Source organism: Gymnogyps californianus, chromosome 20, assembly GCF_018139145.2.
Source record: "Gymnogyps californianus isolate 813 chromosome 20, ASM1813914v2, whole genome shotgun sequence".
In the NCBI taxonomy this organism is placed as follows: Eukaryota; Metazoa; Chordata; class Aves; order Accipitriformes; family Cathartidae; genus Gymnogyps; species Gymnogyps californianus.
In genome coordinates this window covers 9,479,606-9,501,212 of record NC_059490.1, presented here as the reverse complement: position 1 = coordinate 9,501,212, position 21,607 = coordinate 9,479,606, and the positions used below count along the sequence as shown (strand labels likewise).

Sequence of the window (21,607 nt, the reverse complement as noted above, 5' to 3'; positions counted from 1 at the left end):
CTCTCCTTATATATAAACAAAGAAAGTAACATACAATTTACTACTTGAATTAAATTTCCAGAAAAATAAAACTAACTTTATTTACAACAGCAAAATAATTAGGGATAATTTTCAAAGAGGTTTTCAGGCAAACAGGTAAAAATGTGCAGCATGAGTGCTGAAAGTGAGGTACTGAAACAGACAGAGCCATCCAAGAAGCAGGGCTTCTATTGGAGGTGCAGAGCAAAGGACGTCATTGCTGAGCCACAAATTCTTAAAACTGAAAGAGAATGTTGCACTGAAAAATGCATCTGTGAGTGTAACCAAACTGAAATCCAATGTACATGCCTAAATTCAAGCTCCATCAAATTACCTGGATAGATGGTACTCAAAATCCAGAGCATTGCCCCAGCCTTCCAGACATTTAAAAAGACTTTATGTTTCACTTATTCCAAGGTTGAAACTCCAATTCATAAAACAGGTTGAGCCCTCAAAAAATCTGCTTAACTCATAAAAGTTAATGAGGTACTTGACCATGTATATTAATCAGATCCTGATAGCCTTGAACAACTTATTTAAAAGCTGCAGTTTTTTAAAAAGACGTAGCAATTTCCCCATGAAAATCTCTGAAAATCAGTTTTAAAATGCAAATGCGCAGGTAAGCAATATTCTGTATGATGATGAAAAATACCTTGTTTTCCCTGTACTAATACGCTTATGCGTACATTATTCTGTGTTTTCAACATATTAATCTCAGACTTAAAGGCAACCCAATCCAGAATAAAAGAAGTAGAATGAAAAAGGGCATCCGTAGAAAAATATTGGCAATATGATTTTAAAATACCATCCTTCAATTGTCTGCAATTTATATTTATCAATACTTTTGCTAGGACCACGGAAGTGTTCCCACAAAGGAGAAAAAAAACAACCAAAAAACCCCACACTCAACATGTTTAGCTAGATGACCTTTCAGTAAAGCATAAGGGCAGTGAGAGGGGGAGGGGTACCAGAGCTGTCCAGCAATCTCTTTCCTTCTTTATTAAATGTCATTACAAAGCCTCTCCATACTTTCAATTCAGATTACTATTCTCATAAAAACCTTCATAAATATTTGTCAGGTCTGTATACATAAGATCAACTATCACATACTGTTCAACATTATACACTTTAGTAAAATCATAATGATGATACTGAAAACAGAAATATGCTCCCATTTAAATTCTTAAATAAATTGGATGCAAAATTTCTTTTCAGATGATTAACTTTGCATATAAGTGCATAGTTTTGTTAGCTGGGTTAAATAAATTTATAGTCAGTAATCTCCTTTTTTCAGTGACTGTACATTACCTGGTCCAATGTGGTCACCTAATGGTTACTGTCAGTAATTGCACTGACGACTGCAATTCTTTATAGACACCCAGCAAAGAAAAAACCCTCACTTTGCAGCCTCTTCAGTTAAATAATAAAACTAACATGAAGGTTTTGTAAAAAAGAAGAAATCGTTTTTATTTCATTTTTTAAAATATTCTCTGTCAAGGAACCTTAGAGATAAGGGAAATGGTCTGAAACCTTTATTTGCATGATGCTGGGGTTTTTGTTCATTTGGTAGGATTTTTTGGGTTTCGTTTTTTTTGAGAGGTTTTTGTTTTGTTTGTTGAGAGGATTTTTTAAAATCATAAAAGATGGTTTAAAATGAAAAAAATCACACTCTTGCAAGGATTACAAGAAAAAAATGGGCATGAATTACAGAATTCTATTGCAAGGTTATATTCCTGTTCCTCAGAGCTGACCATAAATAACAGCAAGAACTAACAGAGAAGAAAGCAGAACTACTGTGAGGTACAGATTAACCATAATTAGATATCTGTTGTCAGTGAAATTAGATATTACATAGTCTGAAATCGAGAAATTTGATTCCTTTCAGCCAATGCCAGTGAGCAATTCTCCCGACTCAAGAAAAATATACTAGGATCTCCAATGCAGTAAAATGGAACAAGAAACAAGGAAAGAGGAAATTAACTGTATGAATACTGCACTCAAATAGCATACAAAGAACATGCAAAGGCATTCTTGCTGCTGAGTAATACACATAAAGTTTCCTTTCATGATGTGCGATTACATGGAAGAGATATTTTTAATTTTTTAAAAAATAATTTCAAAACATTCAGGGAAACAATTTAAGAAAAAACTGCAGATCAGTCTGGCTTTTTTTTGGTAAAACTAATCGAAACAATTGTACTCATTAACTAAGACACAGACATCTGTTGAAAACAAATATGAACACGTTTTTTCATGAAAACAAACTTGTACGGCAGCCAACATGAGATCCAAGAAGTTACAATAATATAATCACAATGTGTTATTACAATACATTTATTTTATAAACATTTATATATGTTGATGCATAAAGCAAAAGATTACACAGTACATTTTCAAGTAGAGTGGTTTCAGAGGAAGAATATGAATTAAGATTTCCTTACCTTATAGGACGGCAAAAAGCACAAGATTCCCTGGCCAACTGTTTTACACACTGAAAGCAGAAGTGCTCCCACCTCATCTTGGAACTCAAAGGTCTCTGTATGCTGGAACGTGGCACACAACTTCCGACCGTTAGGGCCTGCTCCAACGGTGCCAACCCAAACCTGGTGTATTTCATATTAAAAAAGGTAATTCTAAAATATGCGACCCAAACTATATTAAATTACATTAGGTTAAACAATGAAATTTTAAGTGTGAAGAAAAATATCGAGATATTTCTAAAAAAATTAATTCCAGTACTTAAAAACAGAAGAGAAAGTGCAATAACTGATATAAGATGGCTATTACCAAAATAGCATGACTTCATCTTTTCCAGGGGAGTATGTGTCTAAAAAATGCCCCTTTTTTCATTTGAAAGTGTACTTTATAATTGCATTAATCCAAGCAATAGTCTGTTCTGTACATTTCTTTTTACTTACGGAATGGGTTTGTCATCATTTTTATTTGCAAGTTATTGTTTCTTTTACAATGGCCAGTATTACACCTCAGGAGAGGGAACAACGTTGCAAAAGTTTACCTGTGAGTTCCGAATAATGTGATTTGCCTCCAACTGAATAGAAAACTTCACGCCAAGCTCTGAAGAAAATGAATCCATTGGAGAGAGTGTACCAGATGTCAGAACAATTGTTCTAACATCACTTAAGTCTGAAAAAGCCTAGGTTGGAGAAAGAAAAGAAGGAATTTAGAAAATCAATACAACCACTTTAAGATCTTATATGTATTTGTTATCACTCAAATCACTTGAGGCCTTCTACTTCACACTCAGCTTACCACAGCAGGATTCAAGCACCAAAAATTAAGCATGCGGACTACGGTTTTCTGCCGCAAACTCCTTTTATGCTTGGGCCGTGTAAAGAAGGCACTTGTATCTGAAACATCAAGTTGGTTTTCATTCATCCAAGCGTAAGTTTGTTGTAGAGCAACTCTGTAGTCATCTGCATACCTATATAGAGATACAGAAATATCAATAAAAACTACAATTAAGCAATCAAACTGTAAGCATTAAGCTCATACAAAGCGAAGACAGTGTTGCTACAATGCATTTACAATTTAAGTATTAAAAAAAATAATTTTCTACTTTCCAAAAAAACCAGTGAAACTTTACAATAATTAATATTTAAAAATAAAAGTTTAAATCAGAAATTTTTAGTAACTGCTGGCATTAGTAGCCAAGATAAAGACAGTCAAATGATAAGTGCTATGTAGAAAATCAAAACGCATACATGTTTAACTTGGCAACACATCAAGAAAATTTACACCTAACCTTCAAATAAATTTCGTTAATATTTGAATTCATTTATGAATGAAAAAATAATTTGGTAGTATTTAAATTCTTTCCACATAAATAGATTTTCCAAAGCTTTCTGAAATGTTAGTTTTGCTCAGAAGGCAGACACCGTAACTGAGGTGTTCACAAATGAAAGAGGCAGTTTGGTAAAGCAGCTGAATTAAACACCACCACACAGCTCAGGCCATATATTTGCACTGACCTGCTATTATCTTTAAAAAGACAAAAGAGAACCATGAATAACCCCTTCAGCACAATCTGAGTGGCAGGGCTCACAATCGGTATCTCAATAAGTTCCTCTCTACCGAGCACTGATATTTTTTCTTCTTTTTCCAGGACAGTGGCAAGATGTTTCTGTAAGAGGCAAACAAATTCCACATTAACAACATTGTAAGTATCTTCTCAAAAACAAAGCTAATGCAGATAAAAGACTATCAGCACACTGTTTTAAAAGTTCACCTAAGGTACCTATAAAGTCAGACTGAAGACAGAATTGGAAAGGAAAAGTTACACCACTTTTAACATATTTGGCTTACACAGAAAGGAGGGATAAACTGGAAAATAGGGTAAATACAGTTCAACAGTCAATAAAAATGCAGATGGACAGAACAGACAAAACTATCACTGACTCAATGGTTCAACTTAAATCATTGTACATTATCAATTATATCCTTTAAAACATTGATTCTCCACAAATTCCAGTAGCTCAAGTGGATTACTCCTGGTTTTCATCAGGTATCATTTTCAGACAGCTTTTCAGTATTGCAGTAAATGAAAAGATCTGTTAGCATTTAACTTATGTACATTTTAAGATGTTTAACATCATCAATGTTATGCACTCTGGTACTCATTTACATAGCATACAACATTACCTGTAAAATGGGAAAAGTAATACCAGTTATTCCCATTTTGTGCAAAGTGGTGAGCATTTCTTTTCCACTCCAAACCTTACAGGAAGTTTCATACCCTCTTTCTACTAGTTGACTATAGCTCTCCTGTAACCAGCTGTAAAAAAAAAAAAAAAAAAAAAAAAGAGAGAGAGAGAGAAATGAGAAATAATTTCAGCATTAATTTTAGAGATCCTTTGCAGGTACAAACCAAACCAGACCAGACCTAACCTCAAAAATTGTACCAGACTTCTATGATGATGATAAATATTTTACTACATTAAGTAGAGAGATTCTGCTTTTCTGTATGCCAGTTTTTCACTGTTGAACTAACTTATGTAGAACTGCTCTTGATGCAGCTCATTGAAGCGAGAGAAAAATTTGTCCCTGTATGTTTATATTTTATCATCATATAATGTCTTCACAATAAAGAAAAAGGATTAAAATATAGTCTGTTCTTATAACATGTCAGGCTCATTTAAGAAAGATTTCTGCTGTACTTTTAAAGTCACTCATTATTACTCTAACTGATGCAAGTTGGTTTATCATCCCTGTCAATTGTAGGCTTTCCTATTAAGAACAAATCTTGAGGCATGAAATGAGTACTTTTGATATTTATACACAGTAAGGAAAGGTAGGGTAATAAAAAGCACATATTTTAACCTACTTACAAGTATTTGTAACTCTGCTACAATTTGAAAATTAAGCAGAATTATAATTGTACTGACAATGCAAAATGTGATAGGACTTTCTAAAAACATGATCTAAACATGCAGACGATCTCATTTGTGGCAGAGCTAAAATTTTCTCTAACTGAATGTGTCCTTCATCATCCCTGCAGTATTACAAGACCTTCCCTCCGTCTAGAAAAGCAAGCAGGCTTCCTCCCTTTCAGGAAATGCCGAAGCTGTCTGTTTCATCAACCAGCAGGAGGCATCAGAAAGACAGCTGTCATTTCTACAACAGTTCAAAATATTTACCTGTAAAATCAGTTAATCATTATCAACTAAAGCAACATGGCTTTGCGACTGTTTCAGTTCCAGATTTCCTGTCCTGTCACTGCAAATAATCTGATCAATGGAACAATTAAAAAAAAAACCTTTCCTTTTGCCAGGTTAAATGCAAACAAAACCCCATAAATACTACCATGACAATTGCTTCTTTGGCTATAATTTGCTTTATCTTATTAAGGAATGATGATCACTAACACAGGCAGAACTTCACCAGCGTAGTACTCTCCTTCATTTCCTCAAATGTAACGTCAAAAGGACTTGGAACTAAAATTAGGAAAAGGACACTATGATAGAAATGAAACAGATTTACAATGGATAAAACATTTCAGGAAATGTAAGATTTGTGTTTCCCTGTTCTGAACTTCAAACACCATCACATACTTTTGAAATGGCCATGCTACAAATGCAAATACAAACTTAACACAACGACCTTCCTAATACTGAAATACCACAAAAAAAGCAAATCCTAGAACAAATTACATCCAATTAAATCTAACGTTAAAGCATTTACTTGAAATACATGTGAATTTATTTTTAGAGTAAAGCAGTAAGCATAAATAAAATTAGCTTGATTCCCAGAAAGATATCTATGGTTTTAAAGTGAAAACTGGTGTATGCAATATTTTCAAGAAAAGATTTAACGAATGTTACAAACATACCTTCAATTCAAGAAAGTATATTTGCTCCTTCCCTCTCTACCAGAAAATCCCATTGTTGATACAGCTTACTCCACTGAACAAAGTAATTTGTCCTGGTAAATCTGCATCTCATCAGAAAAGCTTGCCAGTATACCTCTATCAGTGTATCTTCAAATTCCTCAGAAAGGTCATTTTAGCACCTCTGTGGCACTAAGCCCATGCTTAAGTGCTTTCTAGAATGAGGGCCCAGGATCTTTATAACTGAAAAAAGATTCTTCTAATCACCCATGCATTTGGCAAAGCCATGTCACTATGCAACAGCATTTTACCAATTACTGGCCATTTACACCCAGTCTTCTGCTTTCCAACAACTGCTTTTCATGCTGTTGGCAGATTTGCCAAGACAATCAACCTTAGTTTTTCTGATAAGGTTAAAAACCTTGAGGCAATCAAATCTCCAGCCATGCTGTTCTCATCTTTTACTAAAATTTAACATTTGAAATATCCAAGCTAGGAGAATTAGCTTCTGCAAAAAAGAAAAACAAAAGTCACTTGTCTCTGACACAAACATTAACTCTCAGAATAGAGAAAGGATAGGAAAAATGGTGAACTACTTACTGTAGTGTACTCCAAAGCGTATTTCACCAACCACTAATGCAACAAAATGACAATTTGACATGCACTGAATCAGAGTTCAGTTAACTTCAAAGCCACTTGTACCATTATTCACTTTTATTCTGCTGACTGTTGTTCAAGGTTTCACTAGCAGTGTGTTTCTGAACTCTTTCAGTCCCTGGATCCCTCAAAAGACAGGTTCAAAAATTAAGGGCTACAGAGCTGAATTCCAAATTCTCTAGTGGTGACAGACTCTTCTGACATTGTTTCACCTTTCTCATGTTCCCACTCCACACAAAATACTTTTGCCCTTGACCCCTTATTTCTTTCCCTCCTTCCTGAGCTTCTGCCCCCAGTCCATTTGCTTCTGTTCCATCCCCTCTCATCATTTTCAACTTCTGCTCAGGTCCTCCCCTTCCAATTCTGTCTCCATAGCTTCTGGGGTTTACCTTCTTTTTAGCTCTTACTACCTTTTCCTCTATGGGTGCAAGGGCAGAAAGAAGGAGAGGAGAACATTTTGTATTTTTTCAGCTTCTTTCTGTCTTACTGATCAACTCTTGCTTTCAAAACCACTCCCTCAATCATTCATATTTCTCTGTCCACTGAACTCCACAATCCTTGTGTTCCAACATGGCAGGTACCAAGAGATTCGGCACATCCTTGATTTCAATTTCAGTACAAAAGCAAATCATCAAAACCACATTGTACTGACATAGTCCAGGGAGAAAGAATGATCAGTAATTCTGTGTGAACAACCGTTGCCTGAGAATAATCAGAAATTTGAAGAGGATAATGCATGCTCTGTGCAAAGAGTTTGCTACCTGAATTCCCTAAAGACTTCAACAAGTCTCTTCTGAGAATTTGCATGTACCTCAATTTTTCAGACCCTTATCTCTTTGCTCAAGTTCGAGTTGTTTCACGGGGAAAACAAAGGGCATGACTGATAAATTCACTTTCAACTATGAATAATCTGTTCCAAATAGATTCCAATCAGATTCCAATCTGATTCCAAGAACAGATTCCAACCTGTTCCGAACACTTCCTGTCCAAGGCTCTGAAAGCATTTTATAAATGTGAATTAATTAATGCTTTGACAAAATAATGCTATTACTATTTGTCAAATAAGCAAACAGAAGCATGTGAAAGACAAAAATGATTTATCTTAGGTAAAATTTTCATACAGAACTTCATAAACTAGGACAGTAAGCCCCATAAGATCAGCACATCACACAAGAGCATAACATACTTTTCCAAACAGAATTGTTACTTCCCTTTGAGTAAGATGAGTATTTTTTTTAAACAGATCAAAACCCTCTGGATTCCTCAAATGAACAAAATCAGGCGACTGCATAGTTTGAAGTATACCTCTGTTGCATTTCATCTGATGCAACACAGTAACCAGTAAATTGCATCAGCAAAAGGAATCTAGATATAATTTTAAAAAATACTAATTGATATAATGGAATTAAAAAGAGATGCCTTACTTTGTCAAAGAGCAGCACACAGCCCGCAAGGCCTCATGATCTTTCTGTCTGATGTTGTTATTGACCATGAAATCTAGCTCTTCTCGAGCAGCTCTTAGTTGACTTTCTGTAACACCGTAGCTCACTGACTCCCGAGCACAGTCCTCAATATTATGGGCTTCATCTAAAATGACTACTTGGCCTTTTAGGTTAATTTCCATCTAAAAAAGAAAATGATTACCTAGTAAAACAGAGTGAAAGACATCAACGAGAAACACCAACTAACAGGATCCCGTTAAAAAAGTGCATATTCTGCATCATGGTGCAAGCAACAGAGTTTTCAGCTTTTTGATCCAATCTGTAACCTAGAAAATAACCAGGGGGGGTAAAAAAAAAAAAAAAAAAAAAAAAAAAAAAAAAAAGGCTTATCTCAGCCTGGATGAATATAATCTGAACCTACTACACTCTCCATAAACCAAACAACTGTGAAGTTTGCAAGGGTTCCTTTTCCACTGATTGAAAAAAACATGTGACTGATCAGCTAGAGTATGAGATCAGTGGAAGCATTATTTGGAATATAGAAACGCTTATTTCAGAAAGAAGAAAAAAGCAAGAGAGGAAAAATTCTTTAACCCAGGAGTTATTTTGTAGATAATATTTTGGATATAAATCAGATTTCAGTTGACTGTAGCCACTGAACATTATGTTTTTAACTTCCCTTTAACTTCAGTTATTGCAATCTTATTGCAATCTCTTTCTTACAAATATACTTACGCTTTCCCGTATCTGCGGGTCGAGGAGATAATTATAAGGACAAAATACAATATCTGCGCCCACCATGAGTTCTCTGGCTGCAAAATATGCACAGGCACGAAGCTTCTTTCCCAAGCCCACTAGATCTTCAATGTCCCAAGCCTGATACATCCTATGTGCAGACTGTAGGGCATGATGTTCACTGAGTTTATGAACACCGTGATAGTAAAGACAGGACTTGCCCTAAAAGCAAATAAGTGCAGATAGTTAGTGGTTACAAAAAATAATGAAAAACAAGTAAGCTTAAATCCTCCAAGTTGTTATGTGCATTTGACTTTATTTCCTAGAAACATTTCTAACAGCTACTTTCTATGTCAGACAATAATGAAAAACATATCATGTCAGAAAGAAAACAGGCAAATCCATGTTCCTAAAATGTACATCAATAAACGACACTTCTTTCTTCTTCATCTATAAAACCAAAGACAATTTAAGTCTTACTAAGAACATTAACCTAGCAGTCATAAATATTATTCCTATCATCATAAATTTTTTCAGTATTGATACTGTCTATCAACATTTTCTAACAATTAATATTTAATTTAAACCAAATTACTGGAGGCATTTAACCAACATAGTATAAAGTAAAAATGTTACTCATTCCAACTGTTCAACTACCTTTCATTTTAATATGTTTAAATGAATGCTCATTTTCTGAAACAAAATTACTCACATGTTTTCCTTCCAGCAATTCTACACACATTTCGTTCCTGTTACTACCACTACTAGACACCACTGGATGAATACAGGTATAATCCCGGCTAGAAAGAACTGTCATAGGGACACTGGAATACGCTGTTCTCTTCAACTCTCTGGTAATCTGGGATATTTGCTTGTGTGTTCGTGTTCCAAAAAATATTTTGGGAACGAACGACCGATCTCCATTTTCTTTCTTCTTTGTGTTACTAGTATCTTTATCAGTTTCTTTTCCGGAAGAACAGGAACACTCAGTGCAAGGGCCAGAAGACTGCAACCCAAGACAAAAAAAAGATTAACAAAATCCCACTGTAAGATGAACATGTTAAATCTGCTTACGGTCTATTTTGAAAACCATAGTTTTTAGGATAGTTCAAGATAGCCTGTTAAATCACCAGGTCGGCCTATCAAACTGCATAAGGTTTAAAAAAGTTAAAGCATACACATCATGTCCTCATGCCTGAAAATCTTAAAAAACTTCTAGCAATCACTAGATACAGCTTTATCATAACCCAATCATAGAAAGAATTATTATTCCAGTGGAGTATTTACACATGTGAATAATGCAAATAAACTTCTCACATTTAAGCTTCAGCATAAGGACACTCCTGTTACAGAACAAGAAGTATCCAGCACCTTCAATGAAGAAAACCTTGGGACCAGACACCCAAATTAAAATACTGAGAACATTTTTCCTTAAAGCAAGCAGAAGAAATCTAGACAGTTTAATGAAATCTGTTTGCAGATAAAACAGATTACGTCATATACTCTCCATTACAAACATGTTTGCCATGCCATTATGTCAAAGGCCGTCTAGTAACTATGAGAATAAAAGACAAATAGGGAATAATTCTAAACAGAACCTAATCCTGTAAAATATTTGTTAAAAGCCAATTTTTTCTTCCTGAGAACTACCATCTTTCATAATATAAAATACGGGAACAACTGTCATGAAACTGTAATAATTAGTGTGAAAAGACACATAGAAAACAAATAACTCATGAGTAACCATGTCCACACACACCTCCCATAAAAAATAATGAATTCTTCTAGTGTAAAAGAGTTTGTATTTGGTTTTCAGGTGATAGTGCAAGTAACAACATGTAGTTGCCCGCTCAAATACTCCTCCCTCCCCTTTTAATTGTAATCAGTAAGATTATCCATTATAAACAAATGCTAAGTCATGCCGTGTGTTACACCACAGTTCTGGGGATCAAGCTGTCTTTTAGCCTCCACTCTGAGGAAAAGCAAGTTCATATTACCCTTAGTCCCACTCAGCCTTGTCCACCATTAAATATTACAATACATGATAGAATGCATGTAAGTGTAACCCTTCTGGAGCTGTCACTCACTGGGATAAAAGGTTCACTGATGTGCCAAATAAACAGGCCCTCAAAGCAGATAAAGTTACACCCATGCTGGAATTGTTACATTCCCCTCTCAGGTTGCCAGTAACAGCAGATTTCATTACGGTGTGCTGCCACATTAAATAGCCAGTTCCAAATATCCTGCCTTCTATATTGAATAATTACTTATTCACTGAAAGGATAAAAAGAAGAATTATGAATGGGGCTCTTGTCAACAGCGAAGCAGGAAACAGCTGACATATGGTATACGTTACATACGTGGCAATACTCAACTTCGTTTGTACTCACACAGAAAACTGCAATGCAAATTGTACCTTGATATTTCTATCACCTATATTCTATTTTGCTCTTTGAAATAATGAAAACCACATTACCATGCTAACAATTAATAAAACTGAAGCAGTTACTGTGTAAAACCTTTAAGAACATGTGTATCTTCTGATTTTAATTCAAGTCAGATTGTGTTTTCAGAGGTAAAAAGAATACACAGAATTCAAAGATGATACCATACCACTAATACTTCACTGCTAATGCTAAGCCTCACATTTCGTTTGCCAAATAAAAGCAATAGAAAAATATTAGGACCAACCAGGCAGCTATTTTGCAAAAGTTGTTCTAACAACAGGAAAATGCAGTTCAAATAAATATATACATAAACATGAACAGAAGGCTCTTCTATGATGGATGTAAAAAAAAAAACCACCCAGATATATTCCTTTTTTATGAAAAGAATTGAGAGTGTTCTTATGTGTAAGGCTTGTAAATTACAGTATTTTACAGGTGGCCTTAAAAGTTTTTCTTAAAAGGTTTGAAATTGGTATAATACTGGCTTTAAGAAGCACTTTAGCCAGTATTCCAGTTTTAAAATGTTACCTTTAACTTTGAAAAAAATTTAAAAAAAAAATCAACATTGAGAAAGTTGTAAACTCAGACTGATTTTATAGTAACCAGGAAGAGTATAAAACTGCCTCCAGTAGTCATAAAATTTCTGAAAGCCACAGACACCATTAGCCCAAAATACATAAATAAATAAAACCTTTTTAGAAGGTCCTTTATAATGAAGATAAACTTTAAGAAAATGGTTAAAACATAGTTTAAAAATTGAGTTCTTCATGTTATTTGCACATTATTCAACTGTGTCAATTTGCACTTGAATTCTTTGTTATCCTTTAGAAAATGGTTTGGCCATCTTTAAATTTTATTAAAAACAAACTATTTTAATTCTTTATTTCTATAAAAAGATTTTACTGTCAATATCACATAGCAAAATCTAACATGGTGTTAATCTCCCATTACTACAGCAAAAGGAAAGAGAATACTCTCCAGCTGAACAAAGTGATAACTCCAATATGGTAGTTTCCATTGCAGTGTTCCCTCATAAAGTACAAATTTTTAGACACATAACAGCAATACTGGTTAAACTATAATAAAATTAGAAAATGTTTCAATTTATTTATGAAAGAATGGGGATGGGGAGGGCTGAGTAGAAATAATTAAGACAATAGAAAACTATTTCATAATACCCTCTGGCTCTAGAACTAAACCTGTTTTCAGCTGTTTGAATCTGGGATAGAGATTTTCATTGGGGGGGCTGGGGGGGGAGATACTCCTCTACTTTCTGCACTATTTAATCAGAAACATCCAGTAACAGATGCTGTTAGAGATCAGATACCAGACTATATGGACCTTAGGCTAATCCAGCTTGTTTTTACTTCTGTCAGGGGGTAGATAAAGCAGCCTAGCACATCAATATTTATATGGCAAAAACATGGAATTCCGATTAAAAAAGGAATAAAGTCCACCAACCTGTCCTACGTGTAAAGTAGAGCTAAACAAACACTGAGGCTATGATCTTTGAAACACAAAGAGGTAAGAGGAGTTCTTCATATCTTCATCTACATTTCCCAGTTACAAAGCCATCTAAATGATACAGCAGTGAGTACCTCTTGTGTGAAATATCACACAAGCACAATCTAGTAAGATATCAGCAGTGACATTACCAGCGCTTTTCAACTATTCCTTTATAAGCTCTCAAAAAGCACAGTATTCTGCTGCTGCTGCAGCCTCTTGATTAAAGGACACAAAGCAGCTGTTTATCCTCTCACAGTAACCAGCAGGTGAACCCGGTTCAATATTTATCACAGGCTTTCACAGATCACTGCTAACCAAGCAAACGTTTTAATTAAGCTGGAACTTGCTTCAAAGAGCTCATTCAAAATGTCAATCAGCAGGAAAAGGATCAGATACGGTGTCAGGTGAGAGCGTGTAATACAAATCCACAACTTTCTTCATCCCATCGTGGTAAATTAGCCTATTCTGGAGTCCAGACCCTGATTGTAACAGGCTGCCAGTCTCCTGGAATGTGTAACAGAAGTCACTCAAACTCCATTGTGAAGGTTGTAAGCAATATGTTAAACTGCAATGGGCTAGCACATTAAGACAGATTCTTTTCACAGCTGTTTTTTGATACCCCAAGTGTTTGTTACACTACTCTCCATTTACTGTTTACTTTTTTTACCTAGTATAAATGTCCTTAACCCAGCTGCCCCAGTTTCTCAGACCGTATGCTTTGACAGAAGTAATCAAGAGAGTACCGTAAGGGTATAATTTCTCATCTAAACTCACACTAGAACTGCCCTCTCTTGCAAGAATTAACAGCAGAAGGACAGAAATGGATTCCCAGGCTCTGGGCTGAAAGCAGCTAAGAACAGGCAGTCACCTTGGGCAGAAGGTCCTCACCCACTGGATCTACAAGTGGCATTCTGATGCAGCAACGCTGGGCAGCACCTCTCATGCTCTTACAACAATCAACCCATTCTCTCTCTCGGGCTATAAAAAGGACTTGACAAGAACTAAATTTGCTTAACCACAGAATTGACTACAGTAAAACACAAGTTATACAAAGGCAGGGCTATCTCATTGATTAAGAAAATATTTTTATTGCATTATTATATCATCCTAAATACATAGTCCATTATGATAAGTGTTGAACATAACCTCAGCTGACTTTATTTCATAAGCTACACTAGGAAAGCATTTTTATACCTAACAGCCTATGCTGTGATGCTCTTCATGTCTTAATGTAGTTAAGCCGCAGAACTACTAATGATAAATAAGGCCTTACCTTCTGCAATTGTTTCTTGATACCAGACAAGTTCTCAGTCTGCTAAAGTAAAAGTTCATCCCAGGAAAATACCACCTTATTCTTTCAGTCTTAAAAAGAAACTTTTTTACAAAGAAATAAACACCCCTTTCATTCTTAAAAAGAAACTTTAACAGAAATAAACACTTTTATTTCTTCTTAGGTTACTTTTTTCTAAAGAAGTAGTAAACAGTATAGTGTTTAAACTTTGAATAGTATACTGTACTGTCTATCTGCAAAATCAGACCCATGGATAGCACATTGTAACACACACATGTACAGCTCAACTACTGTTACAAAAATGAAAAGTTTTCTTAGAAAATCAGACTATGATTCAGTATTTTATTATTTAACAGTTAGTTGATCTATACTAAAAGTTTTCAGTTTTCTTCACTACATGAAATTTCTAGAAGTTGTAAATCAAGTTTTTCAGATACCCACACCAAAGTACGAAAGCAAATTTTACAATCAAGGAAGGAAAAAAGGTCTTTTTATTTGAAAATCAACAGCACACTCTGCTGGCCTTTGTATTTCAAACTACCAATTGAAGTTCAGTGGCACAAAGCATTTCAAATCCTATTCAAAAATCTACGGAGCTTTCCGAAACTAATAAAAATTACTTCCCATCAAATGACCTAGAGCACAGATTCACCTCTGTCAAGAAAAGATTTAGCTCCCGGTGTCTTAAAGTAATACCAAAGCTTTTGGCTTCTTTTGTGTTTACAAAGGCATAGTATACTGGAAAACAGCTATTGAAGTTAAAACATACACTGATTAAAATAGAAGCTAATTTAGGACATACAGAGAGCCAAGTGCTGTTGGAAGAGGTGGAAAGAGAATTGAAATGCTTGTTGAAACCAAGCATATTTCCAAACATGCATAAGAACCCCTGTACTTAGAAGCCGAGTTACCTACAGATGGGTATTACCATAAAACAACATTAAAAAAATATATATATTGGAAAGGGAGAATGTTCTTTACCTTTTGAAAGAAGAAAGTAGATTTCTGTACTGAAGAAATAAAGGTCAGACCTCATTCCTTTCTTATATTTGTCTCAAACATACAATTTCATGATTTCATGGTATGCTCCTATATTTTAATATTGGCAAGAACTATTCTGTCACAGCCTTTGATAAGCATTCATGGGAACTACATCACTAACATAATTTGGCATCTGACATTCATCTCTCTACTGCCTCAGATTTCTTCTTCTACTGGTTTTGCTTCAACAAACTTTTATGTAAAAATCAGTAAGATTCAAACACCAAAGAAATGCAGAAAATGCCTAGCAGAAAGCTGCAGAAACAGCTGCATATTTGTATCTCAACTTCTTATGTGATACTTCTGCTACGGAAAGTGGTAATTAAAAAAAAAAAAAAAAAAACCAAAAACAACCAAACCTAAACCATAAATCTATCACAGTAACACCGAGGATTTTTCTTCTTAATCATGTGCAATATTTATTAGTCATTTTTTGTTACAATATATTGTAATGATCAGCTCCAACTTTCTCTATACTAGTTTTTTAAGGTCTAAAAGGCACATATGTTAATATTAAACGCTGTCTTTCATTTACTACATATGCCACGAAACAATGAATGGCAAGTTAAACAAAACCTACAAACTCTGATGTCACTTAATTTCCATGGTCCTAGTTTCAAGTTGTTCCATAATGTCATAAATCTACTATAAATTGGAATATAACACACAGATTTATATCTGCTGTACAACTGCTGTCACATATTGAAAGTTTTCAGGCTGAATTGCTGGACCAGATTCTCTGCTATTGGGGACCCACGGTGTAAAAGAGTTCAACCCACTGCTTAGAAGAACAACTTTCACAGAAATAATTTACACTTGGCAAACCACATTGGTTAGACAGCACCATGAGGAGTAAAAGCCACTGCAGTTCTCGCTATTGATAGTGACAATATATTACTTTAAAGCAACTAACTTACTTGGGAACCTTTACATTAGGCTGTAATGCAGCCATAGGTACAGTGCTTTCTGAAACTATACTAACAAGCTGCATTTCATGCATAACCTCTTTACAGTAAAATACTTTTTAAAAATTGCTCTTGAACTAACAGTCCTGATGTAAAAGATATTACTATATTACTTACTGTTTTGGGAGAAAAAGTAGTGGTTTTCACACTTTTTTCAGAGTGAATAATCAGCTCTCCATTTTTTCTCTGATGATAAACTTCTAAAGCATCAACTAGCTGCACTCCTTTTGCAAAACAATGACGTTTTCTAACCTGCTGGGGGAAAAAAAAAAAAAAAAAAGTACTGTGTTCAAATACACTGGAGAGAATTATGTGCTTACACTGGCAGTCAGTGGCCTTGTTTCAAGTGTTTTCCAGTGAGTCTGTTTCAGTAACAGAGTGCATCACTAATATTCGTTAACAGTTTAACCAAATCTAAGCCACACAAAAGTCATTTGGGAAAAGCTATAAAGTTTTAATTACAAAATTCAGTAACAATAACAACAACAAAAATCTGTAATTATTGCTGAGCTTTTCTTCTTTAATTTCCCACTGTTACAAAATTGATAGAAATTGTAATACTATATAGATATAAGCAGAAAACTTCCACAACTAAAACAAGAAATAAATTCAAGCCATATTGATCTAAACTTAAAAGTAACCATCTGAGCAATACTCTAAAGCAATGTCAAAGCTATTTACAGTGCACATCTGAATACAAGTACTAAGTCATGTGATACCAACACTGACACAGATGAAAACATTACAGAAATATTGCACTCCACATATTAGGCCAGAGATAACTACTTTTGACAGGATATAAAACAGAACTCTAACACATTCACAATATTATTTGTATTTCTAAGACGTATTTGAAAGAGCACTTTCAACTCTAGAATCTCATACTTTGACTTAATATTACAGATCAACTGGGGATAAATATATTTTGGGGATATTAGGTGTTTAAATATGCAAGATGTAATTTAGGACATAGTATTATGAACGATTTAATGGACTCCTTTGTAACAAGTAACAATAGAAACGAACAAAACCCTGTCAATCTAAACTATGACTGTGACATGACTCAACTATTCTCTATGCCCTTCTCTGAAATGAAATGTTGATTGGTATTTGACAGCTTTGTTGAGCTACGCCTGGATTATTTTACTGCCAATAAACTTTGCTCACCTGCTGCTCAGTTTCTAAAGGACGAATCCTTTTCCTGTCTACTTGAAAATCATCATTCTCATTGTCACATAGAGATAACCTTTTTTTGGCAGACAATTTTGAAGCCAGCGTTTCATTTTCTTTACATTCTGTAATTAAAAATAAAATAAAAGGTATGTCCACTACTAGGAATGCATTAAATAAGGGCAACATTTTAAAAATAGAATTTACTATAAATACACATGATGTAGGAAATAGTATTAGACATTTCTAGACCCATTAACCACCATTTCCATACAGATTTCCATGCAGGGCAGAGTCACAGAGTACTCTGCTATTATGATGGTAGAAAAAGTCCCTAACTTGAAAGTAAAAAAATTGACATCACTGACTACATATTTTACTTCCAGAACAGATTTTTAGCTGCTTATGTATGAAGTTACCTGTGTTTGTTAGCGGGCTTCCGGGTTTTACGGAACTTCCTGTTTCATAATTATTAAAAGAACAAGACGCACCATGATTCACACTTGTTGCAGCCTCGTTGCTCTTAGGCTCAACATGACACGTGCAGCGACATGGTGGTGAGGTCTCTGGCTTTCTGTCTTCCTTTTCACATGACGACGTAAGCAGTGATTTTTCTAAAGGACACAGTCATTTGTCTTCCATTAAAAACTACTCAAGACTATACATGAGAACTAGACTTTCAAAACAGTTAAGATGAAAGCTTTTGTTTAGGTACCAGTTATAAACCTTGTGTCTCTACAAAGTCTGAACAAGCTACCATCACCCTCTAAAGAACTGCAGTGCAAAGAACTGTAACAATTTGCAGAAACAAAAAATATCCCTCTTTTTCAATTCAATCTGCATAACTACAACCCACAAGTATTTTCTTTCAATTCCCTTATGATAACAGATATCTAAATCCAGCTTAGTATTACTGGCCATTACTGTTTTATGTTGCCAATAAGGCAATATGTATAATGGTGGACAAAGACCTGGTTAGATTCCTGAAACCAAATGTTTAGAGGCTGATAAACAACAATTCATTATAATAAAAACTGGGCAAACAGACACTAAGACAACTTACCATACAGAGACCGCTGCCATGATAATGCAGAACAAAGTAATGCCAAGCTTTTGCCACTTCCTGTAGGGCTCTCCAACAGACAGTGTTGCCTGTTATTTAAGCCCTTAACAATCTTTAAGGAGAATAACAAGAACAAAAAAAGAATTACTGGAAAAAAACCGAAGAGAATGTCTTTAGCTAAGCTAGAATAAATTCTAAAAATAGACCAGGACACCTGCTGTCTTGTAAAAAACAAAACAAAACCCCAACCAATCAAACAAACAACACCCCGCCCAACCACCTTTACTAATAACAACAGGTCAACAAGCCTTAGCTGTATTTCTCTCTAGAGGAACACGCCTCATGAGCAATGCTCAGAGGTTTACTTACAGGGGGCTGTGAAATACTTACTTGCTAACAGCAATACCTGATGGGGCTAGCTTGTTTTCTTTAGTCTTACAAAATATTGAAAACATCTGTCATGCAACCAAACCATTTGTCCCACAGAGAAAAAGCGGTTAAAAATGGTTAAAATTGTTCAAAAATGTTTAGATGTGAAGTGTGATAATTCGTTTTTAAAAACTCTCCAAAAAGTGAGAACTTATTGAAATATTACATTCTGTTTAAAATACAGATCTTTTACTAAATAATTCCCTCCTTATATACTTGCAAAATTACATAAAATTTCTATTACAGTATATCTAGTTAAATAATCATACATATTACATAACACATAACTCATTTCTTAGCATAAGTGGTCACAAATCCAAAAGGTACTTCAGCATTCCCTAGTCATGGGCCAGATGTGATTGTACGGCACAGAAAACAGTCAGTTATGTTACAACTGAAATTCTCAAGATATTGGAGGCTCTGAATTTAATATGTTAGTTTTCTAAATGCAGATAGGTACTGGAAAACATAAGCTATTAGTTTAGCAATGTTAATATAAATTCTACTTACAGCATTCATCATAGCAAGTTGTGAAGGGTAAGCCTTGCAAGGGAATATGATCTTCACTCCCCCAATAGTATATTCTGACACATCAGAAGGCATTGCCACTTCTTCCTGCCGTTTACTTCAGGTTTATAACTGCAATAAAAAATAGTATTAACAAGTCAACCCTAACAACCAGGCAAAGTCTGCAACAACATATGGCACCAAACAAAAACAAGCAGAAACTGCTAACCTGATAAGGGGGCTAAGCAGTTCAGGATATTAACAGAACTGGCATATAGGAATTTATACTACACACCATCATCAGTTCAGACTTGGTCCTTGTTACAAATGAGAGCAAGTTGCCACCATCTGATGAGTAACATCAGCAATTTAAATACAAGTATGATAAACTGCGCACATCATTTCACATTCTATTTCTCAGACTGAATATTGTTGGGATAAGAACCCAAATCCTTGGGGGAAAAGTATTTTAGGATATTTAATAACTAAAAATAGCCAGTTTTTCAATTCTGCAGGTCCATTAGCTTGAACTCCAAGACATTGCAAACTACAAGAATACAGCTGACAACAGTAGCTTGTACTGTTCATTTTATAACAATGAGAAAATAAAACTGGACACTGACTTTAAAAATGAGATGCTTAAAAACCAACACTTTTCTTCCATGAATAATATAGTAATTATTCAGGAGAAAATGAGGTGTCAGTCACTTTACTATTCTGTGAGTATTATCTTGCATTTCTCTCCCTCTGGATAGTAAAAGGAAGTCAGTTTCCCTATCATGCTAGAATGTTGAAGTTATTGAATTAAAAATACTGGAGAGGCATAGATGGCTTAAAAAAAGGACCACATTTTTAAACAACACAGTTGGTTTTTTTTCTTACAGGTTTTCAGTATCTACAAAATAAAAGAGCAGTTTTAAATTGGCAGATTCCCTGTGATAAATTAACTCACTAACCTGTGTCCTCATCTGACTTCTAACGAGTAAACATATACATCAAAAAAACACCAACATATGGCATGATTCAGCTTCATCATCAACTTTCTCAATAGGAAAAAGAAATCCTAGCAAAGAGAGATTGCTAACATGAGCTTACATCCTACCTCTCCTTCCAAAAATGTAACCACACCCCATTAAAAGGCTTTTCCCTAACACATTCAGAGGGGGTTCGCTTAAACGCGCGCTACTTCGAATCGAGCTTTGCCCAAGAAAAAAGCAAACCGCCGTCGGGGCGGTGGGAAGGATTTAACACCAAAGCGGGCAGGAGGCGGCAACGGTCCGGGACGCCGGGAACGAGGAGGGACCCTTCGTCCCAGTCTGCTCCGCTCCGCTCAGGAGCGGCTCTGGGAGGACCGGGGCCGTTCCCCAGCGAAATCCCGACGCCACCTTGGCCCTGCTCTAGCTCCAGCCCTGGGGAGAATTTTTCTGCCTCTCTGCAGCTGAGGGCAGGGAGCGCTGAGGAAGCTGCTGTCATTCTCCTGTACGTGTCGCCCCACCCCAGCCTACACAGAGACACCTGGGCGTTTCCTTTATCTTCTTTAAGAGGCAGGGGCCCCCATAAAGCCACTTTCCTCCCACCCCACGCGAGCCCGGTCCCCTCACAGCCGCGCCGCGCTCCGCGGAAGGCGACGAGCGGCGCCGCGCATCCACTCACCTCAGGCGACGGCGGCCCTCTTCAGCGTCCGTCCTTCCCGCCTCCGCCCCGGCGCCAATCAGCTGACAGGAAAGGGCCCTGAGCCGCCAATCAGCAAATCGCAGACTGAGCCGCTCCCGCCTTCCACCTCTGCGCTACTAGAACCAATCACGGAGGGTCTTGTTGGCTTCCGGATTATACTCGTTGCTGGGCAACCACGCGTTTACCGTGGGGGAATGGTATTGCAAAATACTTTAATACTTTTTATCATTTACTTTGTTTTAAGCATAGTGCACTGAAAACACTGTATTGGGAACTAAAAAATGAGTAATTGTTTTTAGTAAAGTCAGTGGCTTTTAAA

At 35.7% G+C, this 21,607-nt stretch overlaps 1 protein-coding gene across 2 annotated transcripts in view; it reads right to left on the bottom strand.

Moving 5' to 3' along the window:
• BRIP1 (BRCA1 interacting helicase 1) overlaps positions 1-20,632 on the bottom strand; it is a 120,882-nt gene extending 100,250 nt beyond the window's left edge. For both annotated transcript variants that reach the window (XM_050908940.1, XM_050908941.1), the window contains exons 1-14: positions 20,571-20,632; positions 19,618-19,746; positions 18,679-18,790; positions 18,035-18,229; positions 17,613-17,740; positions 16,563-16,697; positions 9,908-10,201; positions 9,196-9,417; positions 8,443-8,642; positions 4,678-4,810; positions 4,008-4,159; positions 3,289-3,460; positions 3,035-3,172; positions 2,460-2,621 (exon numbers count right to left, since the gene is read on the bottom strand). In XM_050908940.1, coding sequence (XP_050764897.1) covers positions 2,460-2,621; positions 3,035-3,172; positions 3,289-3,460; positions 4,008-4,159; positions 4,678-4,810; positions 8,443-8,642; positions 9,196-9,417; positions 9,908-10,201; positions 16,563-16,697; positions 17,613-17,740; positions 18,035-18,229; positions 18,679-18,790; positions 19,618-19,710 — 2,136 coding nt within the window. In that variant the 5' untranslated portion in view covers positions 19,711-19,746; positions 20,571-20,632. The remainder of the gene's footprint in view (positions 1-2,459; positions 2,622-3,034; positions 3,173-3,288; positions 3,461-4,007; positions 4,160-4,677; positions 4,811-8,442; positions 8,643-9,195; positions 9,418-9,907; positions 10,202-16,562; positions 16,698-17,612; positions 17,741-18,034; positions 18,230-18,678; positions 18,791-19,617; positions 19,747-20,570) is intronic.
• Between the last annotated feature and the right edge of the window lie 975 nt (positions 20,633-21,607).